At 55.9% G+C, this 14,723-nt stretch overlaps 5 protein-coding genes across 5 annotated transcripts; 2 read left to right on the top strand and 3 right to left on the bottom strand.

Moving 5' to 3' along the window:
- Positions 1–78: 78 nt before the first annotated feature.
- B0I36DRAFT_276748 (antiviral helicase SKI2) lies at positions 79–4,436 on the bottom strand. Its single transcript, XM_046151398.1, has 2 exons — positions 1,108–4,436; positions 79–1,030 (listed from the first exon to the last, which is right to left on the bottom strand). The coding sequence occupies exons 1-2, from the start codon at positions 4,288–4,290 to the stop codon at positions 350–352; spliced, it is 3,864 nt and encodes a 1,287-aa protein (XP_046006503.1). The 5' UTR covers positions 4,291–4,436; the 3' UTR covers positions 79–349.
- A 169-nt stretch (positions 4,437–4,605) lies between these two features.
- Positions 4,606–6,185, bottom strand: B0I36DRAFT_335559 (Snf7 family protein). Its single transcript, XM_046155492.1, has 3 exons — positions 5,853–6,185; positions 5,434–5,727; positions 4,606–5,354 (listed from the first exon to the last, which is right to left on the bottom strand). The coding sequence occupies exons 1-3, from the start codon at positions 5,901–5,903 to the stop codon at positions 5,073–5,075; spliced, it is 627 nt and encodes a 208-aa protein (XP_046006504.1). The 5' UTR covers positions 5,904–6,185; the 3' UTR covers positions 4,606–5,072.
- Positions 6,186–6,535: 350 nt separating this feature from the next.
- B0I36DRAFT_368277 (uncharacterized protein) lies at positions 6,536–7,151 on the top strand (the record flags this gene model as incomplete). The annotated part of the gene is made up of 2 exons (XM_046159594.1): positions 6,536–6,677; positions 6,826–7,151. The coding sequence occupies 2 exons, from the start codon at positions 6,536–6,538 to the stop codon at positions 7,149–7,151; spliced, it is 468 nt and encodes a 155-aa protein (XP_046006505.1).
- A 3,579-nt stretch (positions 7,152–10,730) lies between these two features.
- B0I36DRAFT_425316 (heterokaryon incompatibility protein-domain-containing protein) lies at positions 10,731–12,655 on the top strand (the record flags this gene model as incomplete). Its single annotated transcript, XM_046162322.1, has 2 exons — positions 10,731–11,744; positions 12,100–12,655. 2 exons carry the CDS (start codon positions 10,731–10,733, stop codon positions 12,205–12,207), a joined length of 1,122 nt encoding a protein of 373 aa, XP_046006506.1. The 3' UTR covers positions 12,208–12,655.
- A 1,244-nt stretch (positions 12,656–13,899) lies between these two features.
- B0I36DRAFT_335566 (uncharacterized protein) lies at positions 13,900–14,556 on the bottom strand (the record flags this gene model as incomplete). The annotated part of the gene is made up of 2 exons (XM_046155493.1): positions 14,524–14,556; positions 13,900–14,392 (listed from the first exon to the last, which is right to left on the bottom strand). A coding segment is annotated over exon 2 (275 nt), but the record flags the coding sequence as incomplete, so codon positions are not given.
- Positions 14,557–14,723: the final 167 nt, after the last annotated feature.

Here is a 14,723-nt window from a genome sequence, read left to right on the forward strand (position 1 = left end):
CTACTGGCCAGATCAGGCAATCACGTTGTGAAACATTGTAGTATAGTGCAGTCTCGGCGGCTGTTGTATTGTGACACATATTTCTCGAATGAATGAGTCTATAACACGATGAGTTGCCGCGCTCGTCATACACACCTTCGTTCATGATACATGTGCTGTCGTTGTTTGTCTGCTCTTATTTAGATACCAACATGCAGCGACACACAGTCCTCAGGACAGGCACGAGAGAACACACGCTCTCCGCGGATCGTACCGAGAAAGTCCTGTGGACAACCATAAGATTGATCAAGACTCTGCATGAACACCATGCTCTCATGCCGTTCTCAGTTCTTCTTCTTCTTCTCCTAGACTACATGTACAGACTCGCCACGGCAGTAATGTCGCGCTTGATCATCTCCTGCGCGGTCTGCATCTTCTGGTACAGCTCCGGGTCGCCAATGATGCGCGCCGCATTCTTGACCTCGCGGCACGTCTCGTCGAGGCGGGTGATTGTGCGCACAATGGTGCCCTCGAGCACGTCGGTCAGGTCGGTGATGTTCTTGAACGACATACCCCGGGCCCACTCGTAGACGACCTCCATGAGCCCGAAGCGCGGGCGCGAGACAAAGTCGTTGCTGTCCTCGGATGACTGGATCACCTGGTGCTCCGTCTGGATCGCGTTGACCTTTTCGCTGATCTCGACGATGGTCTTCATCCCGCGCTCCAGGCTGCCCGTCAGGTTGGGCACCATGTCCGTCTTCTCCTGGAAGACAAAGACGGACAGGAGCGCCGCGATCTCGGCGGGCTCGTAGTCGGCGAGCACGTTGTCGAGGATCAGCTCGGTGAGCACGAGCTCGTCCGCCGAGTGGATCTCGCAGGCCACCTTACCCTTGAGCTGGATCCGGGTGTCCGCGTCGATGAAGGAGAGGTCCTTGAGGACCTGGATGCGCTGCTCATAGTCGGGCAGTAGCTGCAGGTTCTGGTCTGACAGGGCCTGGCGCAGCGAGGAGATGTGCTCCTTGATGAGCCACTGGTCGTGGCACATGGCATACTATGGAACAACGAATGATTAGCAATTCATCCCACCCCCCCAAAAGTCAAGCCGGGATCCGAGAGCATCGGACTTACGTGTTTCAGGAAGTTCGGGCACGGCGTTGTGGCCGTCTCCTGTGTGATTTTGAGCTCCGTGCGGCGCTTCTCCATAATCTCCTGCAAGGGAAGGCTCTTGATCTTGGAGAAGTCCATCTCCTTCCAGATATCTGCCTCCCAGCCAGTCTTGCAGAGCGCCAGCATGCGCTCCTTGGCCTTTTGGTAGTCGTCCCCACCTCGGAAGAAGTCTGGCACGATGCCAGAAGCGATGGTCCCGGTCAGACATTCCACATCACTAAGTGGAACATGTACCGTCTTCCCCATCATTTGCTTCTTGGCCTTGGGCAGAGGTGTAAGCAGGGGCCGGAAGTTGTCGATGAAGGGCAACAGATCAGTAGAGTCTCGGGTCTCGCGCCCACATCTGATCTCAAAGACGTGTACTGTAGGCTGGCCAGCAAGCGTCTTCGTGCTGACGCCTTCTGACAGCAAAAGACCTGGCGTCCGCACGCCGTCCTTGTTCCACACGATCAGCCTCGATTGTGCAAACATCTTCTTGCCAATAGGTATGCTCAGGAGGCCCTGGTACAGCTCCTGCGTCAGCTGCTTGAAGCTCATAGCTGCCTGGTGGCACTGGTCGATAGATGGGTCGCAGATCTCGCATTTCTCACGCTTGATCTTTGCCAGGTCGGCCTCTGAGAGCTTGACTGCCTTTTCGTGTTCGGGCAACAGCTGTTGTGTGGCATGTTCCGAGAAACTACGCTTAATCATCTCCTCAATCTTCAATGCCTCGACTCGCAAGAGGTTGAGAATCATGTTATACGTCAGTCGGAACTGAGACCTTAGCTTGCTAGGAGGGTCCAATATCATCTTTTGCAATTCGATGACTGGCGGTGCTTCGTCCACATTCCCTGGTGGCACAAGAATGACATAGCCGACTGTGTCAAGACCACGACGTCCCGCACGACCAGCCATCTGCGTGTACTCGCCAGGTAGAAGGTTCCGGAAAGAGTGCCCGTCGTGTTTTCTAAAACCAGAGAAGACAACAGTCTTTGTGGGCAAGTTGAGACCCATGGCAAAGGTCTCGGTCGCAAAGAGAACCTTTACCAGCGTCTGCGCGAACAAGATCTCGACGATCTCCTTGACAATGGGCAGAAGACCGCCATGGTGCACCGCTATACCACGTGCAAGAAGCTCCCTCAGACGAATAATCTGTGGCAGGACTCGATCTTCGGGTCGCAGGCGAGCTACCGACTTCTCAATGATCATGTGAATATGGCTCTTCTCTTGAGCTGTCGTGAAGTCCTGGTTGCTGAGAGCGTCGGCATTTTCCTCGCATCTCTTCTTGGAGAAGACGAATATGCAAGCCGGCAGCAAATTGGACTTCTTGAGGAACTGCACCAAGTGCACCCACAAATTCTTGTCCTGTGCGGCGGACGAAAAGCCACCCGCGCGACCACCACGACCCATGTGGCCAGGTGCATGACTGGCTCGTGGAGGACCACCGCCTCTCCCGCGCTGCTGCCCGCCGCCCCTCTGGCCGCCTCTTTGGGGTCCGCCACGCTGAGGCCCGCCTCGTTGGTTCCCTCTCTGGTTGCCGCCTCCACGGCCAGACGCCGCTGCGGCTGTTGGGGGCGGGAGCTGCTTGTCCTTGCCTCGCAATGCTTGATCCGCCTCCTTCCATCCCTTTTCGAGGAACTTCTTGTTATTGTCGACGATCTTGTGGATGTTCTTCCCAGCCCAGAGATAGTGCTCTAGGGGAACCGGCCTCTTCGGCGTCGAGATGACGTAGATGTCCTTTTGCTTCGTCCTGCCAACCCAGGAGGCGAACTCGTGCGTGTTTGGCACAGTCGCGGAAAGGAGAATCAACGACACGTGCTCGGGCAGCATAATGATGACTTCCTCCCATACCACTCCGCGCTCAAAGTCATTAACATAGTGGACCTCATCAAAGATGACAAACTCGACGTCCCGAATCAAGTCTGCGCCGCGATAGAGCATACTCCGTAGAATCTCGGTCGTCATGATCAGACAGCTGGCCTCTGGGTTGATCTGCACATCACCGGTCAAAATGCCCACCTCGTCGAATGTCTGTCTGAAGTCTCGGAACTTCTGGTTGCTTAGAGCCTTGATAGGTGACGTGTAGATGGCTTTGGTCATGTGTCGAGCTGCCAGAGCGATGGCATACTCAGCCACCACGGTCTTGCCGGCAGAGGTGTGAGCTGCAACAAAGACCGAGTCGCCGTTCTCCAAGTGGTAAATAGCCTCCTTCTGGAACGTGTCGAGCTCAAACGGCCACTCCCTAGCCATATCTGGCACGAGTTCCCGGAAGTTCGTAATGTCCTTGTTGATGTCGACCATGTGCGCCCACTCCTTGCCAGCTTTCCTCGCACTGGACGCTGCCAGGTTGCCATGGGGCTCGAGTGCAGGAAACTCGTTTGGTAGAAGGGCATCTATGTCCTCGACATCTTCCTCGTCGGAGCCAGCTTCGTCCTGGCGGTTATCCGTGTGGCCATTGATATCGTCGCTCTGCGGAGCGTCTTCGGGCTCCTGGTCGAGCTCTGCCTCAATGTCCTTGGCTGCCCTTTCGTTGACCTTGGACTTCTTCTTGCTGAAGTCGATGCCTCGCTCCAGTCCAGGAGCCACGGACAGTAGACCTCCTTCGGTGCCGAGCTTAATGACACGCTCAAGCTTGTTGGTCGAGCCTTCACTAGATCCCTGTATCGGGCGCATCATCTGGTCCTCCATGGCGGCGGTGGCCTCGACGCTCTCCAGGCCACCCGGAGCAAACGGGAAGAAGCCTGCCGCGCCGCGGACAAAGTCTGCCCGGCCAGCCGGCTTGCGCAGGAGGGACGTCGAGTTCTTGGCTGTCGCGCTGTTGGCGGGGATCGTGACATTCTTGTAGCCCGTGACCCTGCCCTCGAGCCCTTGTCTCTGAAACCGAGTCACTGTGCGAGACTGCGTCGGCGCAATGCGAAAGAGCTCGGTGAGGTCGGTCGGGCAGTCCCATCGTTGCTGCAGGCGGTTGAGCCACTCGGTCGAGAACTTGTTGGACGGGGTCAGGAAGCGGTTCTCGAGGTCGGCCTTGATCGCGGCGGGGTCCTGCTTGACTTTCTTTCGTGGCTTCTGCTGGAACAGCAGGTTGTCGACCTCGAAGTCTTGTTGCTGCTCCTCGCTCTGCAGGTGAAGCTGCTGCATAGCTTCCGCGAGGTCTGGGGAAGCCATGGTGGGTTGGTGGGGGAGGGTGCAGTAGCTCAGAAACTTGCTTTCATGTCGGACGTAGGATGCTACCAGGGGTGAGAAGCTTTCGGCGGCAGACGACAGGCCGTAACAAGTGTGTGGCCTGCTTGAGAACAGGTGCCAACCTCGTGGGTTCGTGGTGAGGTCGAGCTGTCATTGAGGGCTTCATTCCGCGCTTGTGCAGGTGTCCCGCAGTAGTCTCAGTCCGAACAAGGACCCCACCACAACGTCACCACCACGCTATTCTCAACGAAGCAGCTTCAGAGCTTTCTAGAGTTCCTGAAAACTCACGACAATTCATGACCTCAAATTATGATATAATCCTCATTCGATCGCGATCAGTTTCCTTCTTCAGTTTTCTCCAGGCTACGTGTTGCCCAGATGGGCTTACTCTCGTCTATTTGCTTCAATCCCGCTTAGGAAAATGTGTATAGCCTGCCGATCACTTCGAGGTTATCATGGGATCTTTCAGGGGGAAGTATCCATTCTGCTAGCTCATGTCTGAACATCTTGCACCTGGGTGAATGACTTGATTTCAAAGAACATGCTGAATATTGTGAGGGTTGGATGACAGCGAGACTCGTGCTAGATAAGTATGCATCGCAAAAGGCCCAAAACGCCAGATAATACCCCAATTCTCGAAAACAAACGCTGGCCGAATACCTCCCATCTCGGGCTCTAAGCGAGGGTGGTTCTCCTCTGCCTTCCTTCTGAGGATTTCTAATGCAAAAGTATGGTCGCAAATAAGCATGTGCCAGTTTGGCACTTTAGGCCCTCAACGCACGCAGGCGCTGCTGGAGGGCATCCTCCTCCTCTGCGGTAGGTTCATTTGCCTGGGCAGAAACTGGCTCGGCCGTGCTTGGCTGAGCGGCATTGAGTTCGCGGTTCAGCTCGACACCGGCGTCGTCGGCGAGCTTGCCCAGAAGTTCGTGGACAGCATCTTCGGAGACCTGCTGCGATGTGGTCTGGCTGATGGCGTCCTGGTAGATACCGTTGTTCATGGCGTACTCTTCATTCTGCGTCTTGAATTGCTCGAGCGTAAGCAGTGTCTGTCTCACAGGTTAGCCACGAATCATCACGACGCAACATGTGTGCACGAGCCATCAAGGCCCGAAGTGGGAAACGCACCCTCTCCGGATTCGTGTTGCGCTGCGCGGCGTTCATGACGCGCGAGGACTGGGCCATCATGTGTGTCATGCGGTTCATGGCGTTGTTGGCCTGGATCTGCGAGGCGCTGAGCTCGGCCATGTCGGCCATCTGGTCCATCTGCTGGGCAAGCGCCTGCTTCGAGAGCAGCATCTTGGCCTTCTGGTAGGCCTTTGCCGTCTCGCCCTTCTTCAGCAGGTCCTGGATTTGCTTCTTGAGTAACGGATCTTGCTTCGCAGCCTTCTGCGCCTCACGGCGCGCCTGCTTCGCTTGGAACTATGATCGAGGAGATGGCCAAATTAGCGACTGTTGAAATGGGTGATAGGAGACGCTCGTTGGGACTCGGCCGCCAAGGCTGCGCCGAGCGGGCGGTGGAGATGTGTATGCTAGGCATGACATACGCGAGCTTGGAACTCGACCTGCATATCGCGGGCCTGCTGGCGATTCGACATGTTGGCAGAGATGGGGCGAGGAGTCCGGTGATGACAGTCGTTATCGGGCGATGACGTGCGGGGAAGGTGTCGATCGTCGGATGGGATGGCAGCTGTCTGGAAGATGTCGGTTGGCTCGAGGATCAGTGTCTATGCTGTGCGATGGTGTTTTGTTGCGGAGGACAAGACTGCTGGAAGGGCGTCGGGGTCGATAAGGGACGGCGGCGCATCAAAGAGGTCGCCTGCGCGGGATTGCCGTTGTCGGTCCAGGTCTCGGCCATGCGCAGGCTGGAGTCAGGCGCATCTGGGCTGCCTGGCCTGGCTGGCTGGCTGGCGGGACCGCACACCCTCCTGCGCCCAATGACGCACTTTGGTCGGCGCTCCAGAGTCCAGCCCGGACACCCCGCGTTGGCGCCACAGCTGGCCACCGGTCGCCATGTGGCTGGTGCAGCTGACGGTGGCTGACTGGCGCTCTTGCTTCGTCCTTGGTCCCTGCCAAGCTGCTTCGCTTCTATGACACAAGCACTTTCTGATGGGTGCATCGAAACAGACATTAAGAAGCCTCATAGAAAGAACTCGAGGGAACTCAAAAAACTCTACTTAATCCCTATGGCTTCGGCATCATATTGCACATCATAGCTACCAAAACGAAGATGACGAAACTCAATGTCCAATCTTTTCCTCGGCCGCCACTGCTCGAACGAACCGCTCGCCATCTGCTTGTGAAATGGAAGGGTGAAGTCATTGCTGACACGAAGGAGGCATACTGGGTCCTGGAAACTCACCATCCTCCAAGTACGCCACCTGCATTCCCCGTTCTCGATCTGGGTTCTGTCACTCGATATTTGAGCAGAGAGAGACGATTTATGCTCAATATAATTATATAAGTTAATTTCATTTGTAAGTCTCTTGTGCTAACCACACCTTCGACCAAACCATACAGCGTATTACCTCCCACCAGCCAGCATCAGGGTGCCTCTGGCCCAGACCCCACGCTCGTCATACTGCGAGTGGAAAGGCAGAGCAACGTACTACTCCATCACGCACGGCGGCGAGACGGTGGCCAACCGGATCTGGTCATACAACTCGCCAACGAGCTCCTTCACGCCCATCAAGGGCTACCTGTCGTTTTACGCCGGGCCCTGGGACTGCTACGTGGATGGCGAGAAGGTCGAGCCACAGCCGGGCGACTTCTACGGCGGCTGGGTGACCAGCGACATTGGTGGCATTGTCAAAGGGCGAGATGGGAACTTTGACCCAGTTGTGTAAAAGAAATGTTCGTGAACATCAGGTGTTTCGTCAGATGGCAACAAATTGAATGAGACTGAATATTATAGGAATTCCTGTGATCGATTGGGAATTCCCGATAGGCCTTGGTCGCTGCATTAGGCTCTCTGGTTGATCTAACAAATCTGCTGCCGCCAATGATAGCTCAAATAACAACAGTATCGTTCATCACTCTGAACTTGAACCATGAAAGATTCCAATCTGGGAGCAAACATTTAACAAAAGAAATGATGATAAAAAGGTACCCGAGGTTATTCAAATTTGCAATATAAACTAATCCATCGTCTTGCGTAGTTTCTTGCATGTTGAAAACCATGGACATCTGAGCATGACTTGACAACCACCTCGCCGTTGAATGTCCATGAGCCACGTCCAATACGCTGATATCCGGCTCGGACAGGAAGCCGCCGGAGCAGATCCTTGCCAGACGAACTCCCGCCACCATATCGCCCAGTAGCAGCGGCACATTTCACGACTGTTGCGACAATCCCGATTCCTGATGATTATTATTCCTGCATTGTGCAGCACTCCTTAATCGACACATTCACTCCTCCATTTGTAGCTCCAAGCTGACCTGTATCTTATGTCAGATCCTCCCAATCCCACAAATCCCCAGTCAGCACGTCTTGGCAAAAGGTATCTCCCACCGATCAGCATCAGCAGGGATCCGGCTCCTGGAAGGCTGCTGCTGACATGTCACGATCGTTTGGCGCCATGCCCATGGTAACATGTTACCTAACCATCCTGCGTTAAGCTGCATGCGGGGGCCGACGGCCGATAGGTCTCCAAACGATAGTACAATCGATTCGCGAAGAGAAGGATCGGGAGCCCGTGAGCATGCAAATGGCCCTGTATCGCTTGCTATCCATCTGTCCTGCAGAGGCCAGGGGCTTGTGGCCGTTCTGGGTACAAGGGCTCCTGACGTAAGCAAAGTCCCTTGTGTAATCTGTGTGATAGAGGGACGGATGAAATGTCACGAATATGCACGTCGAGTCGCGCAAATACCAGGCACGCTTCGTAGCCCAGAGGAGGGCCGTATCTCCCTTCTCCAGATCCACGAGAATCACATGTTAGCACCATGTCAAGAGTCGGACATGTGAGCCTGTGGGCTGGCATGATTGCCCCAGATTGGACCAGCCGACGATGAAGACGTAGTGCTGCGGCAGCTGGGCAGTGCAGTGCCGCCGACCTGCTTCACCAAGAAGGTAGACACAATCCGGTGCATGCATGACCTGCAGCTCTCGGAGAGCTGCCCGCCGCTGCAGAATTGTTACACGTCTGGGGGAGAACGGGCAGGTCTCGACCTCCGTTGTGGCGACTGCCTATCTAGGGAGGTCCCCTTGCGCGGAGTTGGAGCAAGGGTTGCGCATTCAGGGGTTCGCTTCCTAGGGCCGATGTTGCGGGGAACGCAGACGATTGATTGCCGGGAGGGGAGGACGTGGCTGGCCAGCCTCGCAAGCCAGCCTGAGAAACAACAAGGGGGACCCCCCCGTCGGAGGAAGGTGAATCGTTACTGTCTTGCCATGCGATGGAACAACAAGAAACCCCTTGGCCTATCTCGGAGGATCGTCCCGTGTCAGGGGTAGCACAAGGTCCCTTCGAGACTAGTTGCCACGCCGCGTCCCTTGCGCCGCCCCGGATTCTAGATGTTGCATTGTGCATTGTATGCAGCTCATGCAGCTCATGCAGCTCATGCAGCTCATGCTATGCTTTGCGGCGATCCTCGATGCTGAACGGCACGGAGGAATAGGATCCGGATCGTCGTCAACGTCCGTCACGCGTCAGCTTCATCCCACCAGTCATCTGAGTCGTGCCTGCTATGCCTGTCAATGTCTCCCTCGGTCCTCCATGCCTACCGGCACTCGGGCACATGCAGGGACATTGATTCAAATGCTTAGAGAATGGACAGTGCTAGGAATCGATCTTCGATCCGCAATCCCGGGTTGACTGGCGAACGACGACTGGTGCGTACAATGTCTCGCAAGCCAAGCCAAGGGACTGAAATGCCCACCCGCTGTGGCCAATCGAGCAAATCTCGAGTCAAGGGGGGGAGGGAAAGCATTCCGGCAAGGGGTAGAGCTCAATTCTCCAATGTCTCAGGCTTGTCGAAACATAAGAGCTGTGGATAAGACTGAAACAATCTCGAAATCGCATCTGTGGGATATCCCAGATTACTCGTATACCTATGAATATCTCGTATTTGTCCCACGGACTTTCTGGGTCCATACTGGCACGACTGGTGCAACGCGCGGCCCTCTTGAGATTGAGTCTCCATGGTCGTGGCAGTCTCTTGCAAACCCCGGTCTCAGTCGTTGTACACAGGCAGGATTGTTTAATGATAGAGGAGTGGTTCCAAAACCGTGGTGGACCTGCTGAATTGCGCTACAAGCCAAGTTTGGAACAGCGTAATAACGATTCATTTGGTGCCTGCCTAGTGGAGCTTCTGGCGACGCCATCGCACTGAGAACTTAGTTGTGTCTTGCCCCTGCATACATATCGTTCGTTCCTACTTCGTTTTGATGCAGGCTCCAACTCTCCGGCGGCCGATCAACAGAGCTGAGCACCGTGCACAAGGTGCTCTTTCTTGACTTCATTCCTACAGCCTTGTGGAGCCAGGATCTAGTTGAGGCCTCTCGAGCCGCAGGCACAAGATGTGTCTCTGATGATCACTGATGAATGGGGCAGGAATCAAAGCGCTTGTGGTGGTTACGAATCGGATCTTGGGAGCAGCATCCGCCATTGAGCCCCACCAAGACGAAGACCCAGTAATTATCGTATCTCCAGCCATCGGTCGAGTCAATCAATGTCCACATTGACCTCCCACCTGAGTGGGTTGTACGAAGACCAGGAGATGCGCCCCACGATTGAGGACCTCCGTCCTCGTTTTAGAGCCGGCTTTGTCCTGCCCGGCTCCTGCCCACGGTCGTGCCCGCCCGACGTACTGCGTGCGTAGTAAGCCAACCTTGGTTGACAACCATCGTCCCTGCTCTGTTACGACTTCCTCGGGGCGTCTCTTTGGGGATTTGCGGGCGTTCAAAGCATGAGCCAGCATATATGTAATGCATCGCAGACTCTTTCAGCTAGGGGTACTTGCACTTTTCCAGATTCTCTGGTCTCGCCTGCCCGAAACCATTGAGCAGAGCGAAGAGCTGACTTATTGTGCATACGATACACTACACTCACTACAGGACCATGTCCCACATCTCCGTTCTTGTTCGGCGCAGTCTGTTTCCCAAAGTCTTTCAGTGATCGGAGCTAGCGTCTACGAGTGTTTATTGCTATCACTTCGCATCTGTCAACTCTGCAACACATTGCTAGTCCATGTTGAATTGAGTAGTCGACCAAAGAGTTCTTCAGCAACAGAAGCAAAGAGAAGGATCGCGCATGCCGGTTGGGCATGGAGACGAGCTGTGATATCTACCTCTGCTCATGCATCATGCCAGCAACAGGGCCAGTGGTGGGAGGGGGAGATCTTGCAACCCCTCCGACAGCCTTGCTTTGTGTGCACCAACAGCCATTGTCAGCCACGTCTCGTAACTTGCAGGAATTCGTGTAACAAAGATGCGTCTCGTCAACACAGCTACCGAGCGGCTCGTTCAGCTCGTGAGCCCTCCAGCACATTATGCGATTCTGTCCCACACCTGGGACGTGGGCGAAGTCTCATTTCAAGACGTCGAGAATGGCTGTGCACCTGAGAGAAGAGGCTACGCCAAGTTCCAGGGAGCAGTTAAGCTCGCCAGGGACCAAGGTTACAAGTACATCTGGATCGACAACTGCTGCATCGACAAGTCGTCCAGCGCTGAGCTCTCCGAGGCTATCAACTCCATGTTCACATGGTATCGCAGGTCAAGCAAGTGCTACGTCTATTTACACGACGTCTCAGCATCTCCTGAGCATTCATCATCGTCGGCCTCTGCGAGCACCGCGGACAATTCGCCTATCCACGACCAACACTTCCGCCAGCAGCTCAATCGCAGCCGATGGTTCCTCAGAAGTTGGACGCTCCAGGAGCTAATCGCCCCGAGCTCCGTGCACTTCTACGATCGCGGATGGACCTGGCTCGGTATCAAGAACGATCCTGCATGGACCGGTGCACTGAACGAGCTGACTGGAATATCGTATGAAGTACTCCAGTACCCCGAGGGCTACAAGAATGCCAGCGTGGCGCAAAGGATGTCATGGGCCGCAAACAGGGAGGCCACGCGCGAAGAGGACATTTCCTACTCCCTCTTTGGCGTCTTTGACATCAACATGGCGCCTCTGTATGGCGAAGGAGGCCCCAGCGCGTTTCGTCGGCTCCAAGAGGAAATCATACGGCGCCATGCGGACGACTCCATCCTGGCATGGAACCCCGCGCCCCACGACGCCAAGTCATGGTCGCAGTCTACCTACGCACTCCATCGTGGGTTGGCGGCACTGGCACACTCGCCCGCCTGCTTCCGCGATGCGCGAGACATTGTGCACTTCCTGTCGCCCTGGGCATTCGAGCTCGAGAACATGGCCATGACGCCTCTAGGCCTGCTGCTCGAGGCGCCCGTCATCCACAAGGTCCACGGCTCGTCCACCGCCACCGCGGTGCTGTCGATTCGCAGGTCGGGCGACTTTCGAGGTCTTCTCGGCATCGGGATGAGGCCAGCTCGGACGCACGACGGCCACTCTATACATGTGCCGCAGTCGTCCCAGGCTCTACCTTTATATCAGCGTACTGGCCTCCGCTACCTTGTCATTGGTCGAGATGTCTCGCCCGAGGCACTGCAAGACCCCCCAAAGGAAAAATTCCGTCTGCTGGAGGATGTTCAATTAGAATCCGGCCAGGGACGCGGCTTCAGCACAATGCAGAAACTGGCACGGATATGGTTACGATCTTACCCACCAGAGTTGCTCATCGCCGGTGCTGACCCGCCGGAGGCATGGAGACCAGAACGGCAAGTCTTTGAGCCCCTGGTCAATGACCGGAGCAAGCGTAAGCGCCGCATATTGCTCTTCGAGGGCGGCAGCCGTGTTGAGCCCGACGCGCCAGAACCTAGTCAAAGACTAGTCGTGGTAGTCCTGCGCCTTCAGTCGCACAGTTCGATCAAGCTCCCAAATTACCATGTCGGCATCGAGGTTTCCTCAGTTGTGGTACCCAAGGGGGGCTCGACGGGCATCCTCGCCACTGAGGCTGCGCGGCGGCTGGGGACCGCGGGGGCCCACCATGCGCAGGGCGTATTGTATCTCGATGGGAACGGCGCGTGGCGGTCGAATGCTGCTAAGGCTGTGCTTCAGCTGGGTTCGTCAAAGGTGAGGTTTACCTTTTGCCCCGAGCAAGTCCTCGGGGAGTGGGTACACGTTCTTGATATCTCATGGGAAGAGGGATAGAATCGTCTACAGTTGATTCTGAACGCTTGAAAAGCGTTGCGTGATCTCCCTTGGAGGTGGTGAACATTTTGCGAGCCCTATTCAGTAGCACGCTCCGAAACCTCAAAGCAACTGGCATAATACCTGCGCTACTGGACGTGCCCAAAAAGGGTTACTTGCACTTCTCTTCGCAAGAGTGTGCTACCTATCGTGGTGACTGTGTAAACCCCACATTTCGTAGTTGTGGAAGGATCCAGAATCTACAAAGCAGCACTACGAAGGAGGGCTCCAGAGTCCCCCCACTCATTCAAGCTACAACATGCCTCCTGTTTGTCCATGTTCATGAAACATTGGGCACGCCACTCACCGAACCTCATAGCGGAGGAACTGGGACGGTGATGTTAATGTTTACGTTCGGATGCGCGACGGTTGAAGTTTCCATGCAGCCCAGAACTCTGCTATGAGACACAGTCGACGGTTCGGGCATAAAGTGACTGTGTGCCCACATCATCTAGGCAGACAATGTGCACGAGACTGACCCCCCAAGAGCCAAAAAAGATTATCGACGGCTCCCTAGTTAAAAATGCCAACTACGGCCAGCACTGCATCCGTATTGGGAAGCGTCCAGTTCGAACCAGCAGGACGGTTTGCGTATCAAGGTTTCGTCTAAGATAGGCCGCGAACTCTTCAGGGGGTGAAACCCGCAGATTGCGCAACCTTCCAATCTGGAACCTGCGACACGTGCCCATGCGTGCCCAGTTCTGACGGGCAGCAATCTGTGGCACAACTCAGCTAATGACCAGCCTCGAGTATACTCTCCTCTGTATGATTACTAGAGAGCGACGATCTAAAGCAGGCCTCTCTGCAACCCGCCGTCGCCAATGTACCCAGGTCTCTGGGCTTACGACATATGTGCAATGGATGGACGACAAGCAGCGAGCATTTCGTCATTAGAGGTGTCTAAGGGCTTCTGGTGGCCGTACTGAACCAACCAGAAGTCCCCGCCGTCGTGTTATTGGCCTAGGTCAAGTCGGGAAAGCTGCTAATTTTGGCGCACTGATAGCCGCACGCACGACGTACTCGAGCCTCCTCGGGAGCCCCTGCTGTTCCGTGTCCGAGAAATGCGCAGCACGCACTGAACCTGCCCCACGGTCTAATCGCACGGTTCGAGCCGCCCGCCTTCCGCAAATAGGCTTCCCGTCAAAGACGTCCATGGGGCATCTTGGCGCTGGATCCTCATTTTTGCCTATTGTGCCTAGGAGGAATGGCTGCGGAGTGGTATCGCTGCATACACAGGATGACTGCCGTGCAGGGGAATCTGGAGGGCTCGGAGGTGAAGGGGCGCTGGCCCCCCTATCTGGAAAGTGGGCGGGAGCATGTCATCCGTGGGGACGGCACTGGCGGGATCTCGTGGGAATCTGAAGGAGGGCCGGGGGGTGAGACTCGAGACCCCTCGACTAACGTTACCTACGACTCCACTGGAAGGCAGTGTAGGACGGTGCTGACGCTGCCGGTACTGTGCAGACGGACCTCCAGGGCTGGTTCAGTGGCTGGGCCAAGCGGGTGCCACGGAGGCACAGAGAAGCTGAGGACATGTCAAGCCACCAATGAGATGCATGCCTTGGCCACACGAGCAGCCGAATGTGCAGTACGGGCCCGCAAATCCGTACAACTGAGGTGGGCAAGAGGGATGGGATGCTCAGTCGATGAGGAAGGCTGAATGATGGTTTCTGCCATAGCATCCCATCACGCCAGCTGTGTTCTAAATTGGGCTGCTCCACCTGCTCTAGAGGCGCTCGTCTCTCTGTTGCAAAGACCGCGAGGAAGCCTGGCCATAACTCAGTCTGGCCTGCAACTTCTGGTACTTTAGATGGGCTATCAGTGGGCTTCGCTGTCGTCAGCGGTGTAAGAATATTGCATGGCCCGGCCTGGATTACTGCAGGTCTGACAATTCGTGCGCTGACCGTCGATGGCGGACGAGCCCCCTGGGCGCCAGTGACTGCAATACAATACGTACTATGTCGCCCCCTGAACAAGCGGGCTGCTGTCGTGGCTCGACACGAGCGTCGAAGAGGTGTGGGTGGGCTCGACGGAGCGAGGGAGCGAGGGAGAGACCCGTGGACGGATTCGAGGAAGGACGGAGGGACGGTGGAGCCCTTGATGTGCGTGGAGGGGCCGGCACGCCATCCCTGCTCCGCCCGCCGCAGGCCCGCGAAG

This window comes from Microdochium trichocladiopsis (genome assembly GCF_020744255.1).
Source record: "Microdochium trichocladiopsis strain MPI-CAGE-CH-0230 chromosome Unknown B0I36scaffold_11, whole genome shotgun sequence".
Taxonomy (NCBI): domain Eukaryota; kingdom Fungi; phylum Ascomycota; class Sordariomycetes; order Xylariales; family Microdochiaceae; genus Microdochium; species Microdochium trichocladiopsis.